This window comes from Salvelinus sp. IW2-2015, linkage group LG13, assembly GCF_002910315.2.
Source record: "Salvelinus sp. IW2-2015 linkage group LG13, ASM291031v2, whole genome shotgun sequence".
Taxonomy (NCBI): Eukaryota; Metazoa; Chordata; class Actinopteri; order Salmoniformes; family Salmonidae; genus Salvelinus; species Salvelinus sp. IW2-2015.
In genome coordinates, this window is record NC_036853.1 from 21,307,433 (window position 1) to 21,315,856 (window position 8,424).

At 42.7% G+C, this 8,424-nt stretch overlaps 1 protein-coding gene across 1 annotated transcript in view; it reads right to left on the reverse strand.

Annotated features, from left to right (window-relative positions):
- The window catches only part of LOC111972292 (proteasome subunit beta type-5), an 11,245-nt gene extending 5,426 nt beyond the window's left edge, over positions 1-5,819 (reverse strand). Inside the window, exons 1-2 of the mRNA XM_023999255.2 lie at positions 5,546-5,819; positions 4,322-4,628 (exon numbers count right to left, since the gene is read on the reverse strand). Coding sequence (XP_023855023.1) covers positions 4,322-4,628; positions 5,546-5,764 — 526 coding nt within the window. The 5' untranslated portion in view covers positions 5,765-5,819. The remainder of the gene's footprint in view (positions 1-4,321; positions 4,629-5,545) is intronic.
- Positions 5,820-8,424: the final 2,605 nt, after the last annotated feature.

Consider the following 8,424-nt stretch of genomic DNA (forward strand, 5'->3'; position numbering starts at 1 on the left):
TAGAATTGCAGGAAATTAGCTGTAAAACAGATCATTTCTCTCTGCGCCCCATGGCAAAATGTGTAGAATTGCAGGAAATTAGCTGTAAAACAGATCATTTCTCTCTGCGCCCCATGGCAAAATGTGTAGAATTGCAAGAAATGCTGTAAAACAGATAATTTCTCTCCGCCCCATGGCAAAATGAGTAGAATTGCAAGAAATGAACTTTAAAACATTTATTTTAAATCTTCGCTGTRACGAGGGGGGCCGCTAAAATGTTTTGCCACTAGCAGTATGCAAAGTAGGGTAGTCACAGCCACAAAGTAATAAACCCTAGCCTGTTCCTACAATTTCACTTCTTAAAATCCTATTGTAAACCTAACCCTTAGCCACACTTAACCTTATGCCTAACATTTAATTAAGACCAAAAATCATATTTTAGTTACGAAATTTTACAATACATTTTGACTGTCTTTATGGTAACTAGTGACAATCACAAAGTAGCCTAAGCGATACCGATTGATCGGCCGATTTTTWAAAAATGTATTTGTAATAATGACAATTACAACAATACTGAATGAACACTTATTTTAACTTAATATAATACATCAATAAAAACAATTTCGCCTCAAATAAATAATGAAACATGTTCAATTTGGTTTAATGACCAGACTATGTACAATACAATAATGTACATTTACATTAAGTGGTTTGTAAGGATGGTGAATTAATACTGCACAATAAGTGGTTGTTTTCTATGTTTGATTAATGTKGTTTTTTTTATTTGATGTGGATGTTTTGTCTATGACCATAACTTTACACCTTTTGATGTAAACGTTTGAGGACAAGGTTTTGTTCTTACTGTATACATTTAGAATGACAATCGCATGACAAAAATTCTGATTTTTCAGGGGGTGCTGCAGCACCCTTACTTCCTGCGGCTATAATAGTACGATGTTATCGCTGTTACATCAGAGATTACCATAAACTATGTGATGAAATGTTGTCTTGAAGACTATGTTAATTTGTTTTGACTAGTGTTCCATTTTACATGTGTATTTACAGGACAGAACAAAACCAAGCCAAGCATCAAAGTTCTGCTCGCTAAATTCCTTTTCCACTGGTTCTCACTCAATTGCGTTCCGACCGCTCCCTCTACACATATGTGCTGTGTGTGCCTACAGAAATAAAGGCCTATAAAAAATGTATCTTTCTGATGGGATACTACACAAGCTACATTCCTTGCCAAATGACAACAGTTTTATCACAAATTCAAAATGGACTGGTTGACTAAAGTAGGGAAATACAGTGGGGCAAAAAAGTATTTAGTCAGCCACCAATTGTGCAAGTTCTCCCACTTAAAAAGATGAGGCCTCATCATAGGTACACTTCAACTATGACAGCCAAAATTTGAAAAAAGAAATCCAGGAAATCCAGTTAGGATTTTTCATGATTTATTTGCAAATTATGGTGGAAAATAAGTATTTGGTCAATAACAAAAGTTTATCTCAATACTTTGTTATATACCCTTTGGTTGCAATGACAGAGGTCAAACGTTTTCTGTAAGTCTTCACAAGGTTCTTCACACACTGTGCTGGTATTTGGCCCATTCCTCCATGCAGATCTCCTCTAGAGCAGTGATGTTTTGGGGCTGTTGCTGGGCAACACGGACTTTCAACTCCCTCCAAAGATTTTCTATGGGTTGAGATCTGGAGACTGGCTAGGCCACTCCAGGACCTTGAAATGCTTCTTACGAAGCCACTCCTTCGTTGCCCGGGCGGTGTGTTTGGGATCATTGTCATGTTGAAAGACCAGCCACGTTTCATCTTCAATGCCCTTGCTGATGGAAGGAGGTTTTCACTCAAATCTCACGATACATGCCCCATTCATTCTTTCCTTTACACGGATCAGTTGTCCTGGTCCCTTTGCAGAAAAACAGCCCCATAGCATGATGTTTCCACCCCATGCTTCACAGTAGGTATGGTGTTCTTTGATGCAACTCAGCATTCTTTGTCCTCCAAACACGACGAGTTGAGTTTTTACCCAAAAGTTCTATTTTGGTTTCATCTGACATTCTCTCCCAACCTTCTTCTGGATCATCCAAATGCTCTCTAGCAAACTTCAGACGGGCCTGGACATGTACTGGCTTAAGCAGGGGGACACGTCTGGCACTACAGGATTTGAGTCCCTGGCGGCGTAGTGTGTTACTGATGGTAAGCTTTGTTACTTTGGTCCCAGCTCTCTGCAGGTCATTCACTAGGCCCCCCGTGGGTTCTGGGATTTTTGCTCACCGTTCTTGTGATCATTTTGACCCCACGGGGTGAGATCTTGCGTGGAGCCCCAGATCGAGGGAGATTATCAGTGGTTTGTATGTCTTCCATTTCCTAATAATTGCTCCCACAGTTGATTTCTTCAAACCAAGCTGCTTACCTATTGCAGATTCAGTCTTCCCAGCCTGGTGCAGGTCTACAATTTTGTTCTTGGTGTCCTTTGACAGCTCTTTGGTCTTGGCCATAGTGGAGTTGGAGTGTGACTGTTTGAGGTTGTGGGCAGGTGTCTTTTATACTGATAACAGTTCAAACAGGTGCCATTAATACAGGTAACGGGTGGAGGACAGAGGAGCCTCTTAAAGAAGAAGTTACAGGTCTGTGAGAGCCAGAATCTTGCTTGTTTGTAGGTGACCAAATACTTATTTTCCACCATAATTTGCAAATAAATTCATTAAAAATCCTAAATGTGATTTTCTGGATTTTCCCCCTCATTTTGTCTGTCATAGTTGAAGTGTACCTATGATGACAATTACAGGCCTCTCTCGTCTTTTTAAGTGGGAAACTTGCACAATTGGTGGCTGACTAAATACTTTTTTGCCCCACTGTATGAAAGCTGGTGGTTCTTTAACATGAGTCTTCAATATTCCCAGGTAAGAAGTTTTAGGTTGTAGTTATTGTAGGAATTATAGGACTATTTCTCTCTATACCATTTGTATTTCATATACCTTGACTATTGGATGTTCTTATAGGCACTTTAGTATTGCCAGTGTAACAGTATAGCTTCCATCCCTCTCCTCACCGCTACCTGGGCTCGAACCAGGAACACATCGACAACAGCCACCCTTGAAGCCACGTTACCCATGCAGAGCAAGGGAAACAACTACTCCAAGTCTCAGAGCGAGTGACGTTTGAAACGCTATTAGCGCGCACCCCACTAACTAGCTAGCCATTTCACATCGGTTACACCAGCCTAATCTCAGGAGTTGATAGGCTTGAATTCATAAACAGCAGAGCTGCTGGCAAAACGCACGAAAGTGCTGTTTGAATGAATGCTTACGAGTCTGCTGGTGCCCACCATCGCTCAGTCAGACTGCTCTATCAATCAGACTTAATTATAACAACCTTCAATGTTATGTCATAATTACGTAAAATTCGGGCAAATTAGTTCGCAATGAGCCAGGCGGCCCAAACTGTTGCATATACCTGACTCTGCGTGCAATGAACACAAGAGAAGTGACACATATTGTCCACCTGGGTTAATATTGCCTGCTAACCTGGATTTCTTTTAGCTAAATATGCAGGTTTAAAAATATATACTTCTGTGTATTGATTTTAAGAAAGGCATTGATGTTTATGGTTAGGTACACGTTGGAGCAACGACAGTCCTTTTTCGCGAATGCGCACTGCATCGATTATATGCAACGCAGAACACGCTAGATAAACTAGTAATATCATCAACCATGTGTAGTTATAACTAGTGATTAGGATTGATTGTTTTTTATAAGATAAGTTTAATGCTAGCTAGCAACTTACCTTGGCTTCTTACTGCATTCGCGTAACAGGCGGGCTCCTCGTGAGGCAGGTGGTTAGAGCGTTGGACTAGTTAACCGTAAGGTTGGAAGATTAAATCCCTGAGCTGACAAGGTAAAAATCTGTCGTTCTGCCCCTGAACAAGGCAGTTAACCCACCGTTCCTAGGCCGTCATTGAAAATAAGAATGTGTTCTTAACTGACTTGCCTAGTTAAATAAAGGTGTAATTAAAAAATAATAATAATAATAATAATAATTCGGCGACCAAAATTACCAATTTCCGATTGTTATGAAAACTTGAAATCGGCCCTAATTAAATCGGCCATTTCAATTAAATCGGTCGACCTCTACTCCACAGCTTCAAATATCTCCACTCGGGTCGCCGAATTGCTAGCTTTTTGGCAATGCAACTGGCCAGCACGTGTTTGCGAAGCAGAGAATCACTAGTTCGAGCCCAGTAAGAGGCTAGGGACAGTGAAAGAAGCTTTACTGCTAAACTATCACATTGACGCCGGTAATACAGCGTCATATCACATCCATACCTGGTCCAGTCTTGTCCCAGCCACACACCATGGTTCCCATGCTGAGGCCCATGCCTTTGTACTGGTACACCATGTTGGCCAGTAGCTTGGAGGCGGCTGCCACAGAGATGCGCTCCTTGTTGCGGAGCTCGTAGACGCGGCACTGGCGGGCCAGCAGGCGCTCCCAGAAGCTGCAGTCAGCAGCCCCTCCAGCCATTGTGCCCAACAGGTAGGGGTTGATCTCTATCACCTTCTTCACTGTCTGGGAGGCGATGTAGGCGCCTGCTGTGGCCCTGGAGTCCACCGCCACGATCACACCATGCTGGAACTGAGGGGAAAAGGACATGGAGGCAGAAGTTAGACAATGGCTAGCCAAGGGGGTAATAGCTAGGCCTATATAACTCTAGACTTGATTATTTCAGATGTCATTGTTTAAAGTTATTTTCAGAATAACTAGCAACCCTTTAATGTTAGCTAACTAACTAAGTTTAAACAAGAAGTAGCCTATCTGACTAGCTAAAATGGCCATTGGCACGAAGCAGTCATTTTTGCCTGCTTATGTGCTCATTTATTGTGTTGTTTATATCTTCAGTTGCGTAAGGACACTTACGCAGGGTTATAGGTCACTGGTAACGTGATTGCGTACACAGTTGACCAGCAAGAGTTAGCACAGGTGAGAGGCGCTTGTTATGGAATGCACATCACGTTGGTACGGCAATGCTTTGTTATGGAACTATGCATTTAATATTCTGCAAAAAAAAAAAAGTACATTCAACCTTTATTTAACTATGCAAGTCAGTTAAGAACAAATTCTTATTTACAATGACGGCCTACACCGGCCACCGCTGGGCTAATTGTGCTCCGTCCTATGGGACTCCCAATCACGGCCGGTTGTGATACAGTCTGAATGAATGGTCCATATAAAGATCTAAATGGCTAGCCAACGGGGAATCCAGTTGTAACGTTATGTGAGCGCGCGATGAATTGCTCTCAAACAATGGTTACTTGTTAGCTAACATATCGTGCAAACGGTTTAAAGACGAAGCGAGTCATCCCACTCCCTCATTCTTTCTGGTTTATGTACAGTAAACGAACTGAACTAAGCAGACCAGCCGCTAATGCGTTGGTGCCTAAACCACCCATTAAGCCGACCTTAACTGATGTCTTATTTTCCAATAGTAAACGGCCTCAGTGGGACGTCTTCATTTATCCACCATATTTGTTAGCGAGTAACGTTACACTTACTTTGAAGGCTAATGTGGTTGTGCCATGAAGGAATTCTATCTTTCTTTCTGGCCCATCTCCGTCAGAGCAGGCGGTTCTCACAGCGAAAGAGAGGCTATCTCCCCCTACAGACTCCAAACCCAACTCTGTTTCATACAAACCACTGGCGAAGCCACGACGCTTGCGACCATAGTTTGAAAAGTCTACTGACTCACTCTGCAACACATTAGCAAGAGCCATCTTTAAATAAGAATGATGAAAATACCACTTCCGTTGTTATCAAAACAGTTTTCCCGGTAAAGGAAATGCGTCACAGATTTGCAGTTTTGCACCTCGTTCAGTTTTCTTCGAGATGGCCCCCCAATAGTTCATTATCGACTTCGCAATATCGATTACAAAAGTTCACTATGGGCTTATGTAAACATTTGTTTACCTATGATAAAGAAACACTCCTACAAAATACATATTTATTATTTGTTGAGATAAATACATGTCGTTTTTCAATTACTAAAGATCTCTGTCTGTGATTTACCCATAGTCACTTCAATGTATTTCCTCCACCACCTCCCTCACTATACTTAAACAATGAATTCCATCACAATTCTAATGTCATAAAAGCAGTGTTGGTCTCTGGCAATTATGCTGCATAGGTCTAATTTTCTAAAGACGAGAAACTTGTCATTCCAATAACTTAATTTCCAATTTTCACGATGAAGAGGAAAGGTGTGAGTGCAACATTCTTGTGGCCATACAGCTTTTTTATGTGTAGTTGCTCCACAGACAAGATGTAGTCCATGCACATACAGTAAAAGACAGATAACTGCAAACAAAGATGTCAAAGACAAATATCAGGAAAGTTTCAGAGATTACCTGTCTGCTGCTGACTCTGTTGAGTCTTGGAAGTCTCAACCKTATTACTCCAAGGAACCATGGATGTCCTTTGATGAGCCGGCGTACCCAGCAGAAACGTCCTGGATTTACTTCCCCTGGCAGACAGCGCCTCCTTCACCCCATCGCCAYCGCTGAGCCTCCAGCATGTGGAGAGATATGGACAAGGGAGATGAGCCAACCCCAGAGGTGAGCTTCCTTGACAACCTCTATGAGCCTTACCACAGACTTCCCATGTTTTCCTCTATGACAGGGCCCAGTGACAAGTGCCAAGCCTCCAGCATGTGTTACGATATGGAGAAGGCCTGCTCATCCTCATGCAACCTGAGCCGACCCCAAGGGAGATCCTTCAGCTTTACTGCAGACTCCCCGTGTTTGTCTCTTTGATGAGGGGGAAGGGGGCAGACGCAAGTTTAGGACCAGGATGTGGCCCAGCTTCTGCTCTGCAGTCCAGGGACATCTGAGGACCAGGTTGTGGCCCAATTTTCTTTCTGCAGTCCAGGGACATCTTGCATTGAAGCTTCTAGTCCAGAGACTTCTTATCAATTCTCTGAAATTATCAATCTGATGACTTCTCAGAAATACAATATTTTCTTAACTCTGTCACGGTTGTCCGAGACAGATTAGCTACAAGTACTTGATTTAGAAATCAAAGTCAAAAATGTGATTTCCTAGGTTACATAATGTGAATAATGTTGTTATTATGAACAGAGGGGAGTCTCGTGCTTTCAAGCGGGTCCACTAGGTTTTAAAGTCAATTAAAACATGCCCTCTGATGTTTATAAAAATTATTAACATTAATGTAGGCTAACATTTCATTTCAGTAATACTCTAAAAGGCTGCAATTATTGGCTCATATACATTTATTATTTTCTTTCTTCTGCTAAGCTTCTCTCTCCTCACACTAGCCTTCTTTATAACCCTAACTACCGATCTCCTCATCCTTTTCCCCCTCTCTATCCCTCCTCTCCTTTACCTTCACTCTTTCTCTCTCCTTCTCCTTCTCTCTGTAATACTCCTCTCTCAGCTCTTCTCTGTCCGTGCAAGTTCACCCATGTGAGGTGACATGGTACACATCCACAAAGTTACCAGAGATTACGTCTCTGTGTGGCCCTGTACACAGCCTCCCTGTCCAGTGAGAGGAGTTCCTCCAGCCCCCACCGCAACCCTCCATCCAGCACAGAGTAGGCATAGAACAGCTTTCCCTGCAGCCGTGTCCCATCACTGCAGACATATTACAGGCTCGGGCCAGACAGCACCTGCCTACCTCCAGCAGACATTTCACTGTACTTGTGCACTTGACATTAACAATGCGAAACGTGAACAGTGCTGCCCACTCATGGCTGGTGAGAGGCACTGCCTCTTATCCTGTCCCTCTGCTTGAGAGATTGGTTCACTTGCAGTTGTCTTTGCCTGATCATCTGTTTCACTCCCCATCATTGATCTTTTCTCCTGAACCATCCCTCTGCTGCCATGCTCAAGAGGACGTGTCTCCACCTCTCTTCCATCACAGCCACACAGCCACACACAGCTCAGTGCCCTTAACGGGTGCATCATGTGGTTTAGCAGCTTGGCAGCACCAGCTGTGGACAGTCTCCTGGCGTGGCGAAGGTGGTAGAGCCGGAGTTCCTGAGTCAGAATCCTTCTCCAGAGGGCACAGTCGGCAGACGTGATGAGGTTTGGTGCAATGTTTGGGTTGATTTGGCCAAACTGTATGGGGCTTTCACTTAGGTATCAATATAAAGATGCAGTGGGCTTCAACTGTAGCTCCACGACAAGTCACTGCTTGTTGTATCTCTGGTTCTCTTCCCAAAATGCAAGGAGGTGTTTTCCTGGTCTATTTGAAGTGAAGCTGAAAATTTCATCTGGAGGCAAGAAAAGAGTCCTTGAAACCATACAGATCCTGTAATGCCATTGAAAAAAATGGGTCCGTTAATATGTCAAATTACTTATTTATTGATTATTTATTTCCTCTCCAATGTCAATTATRGATTCTAATGTTTTTAGTCTTT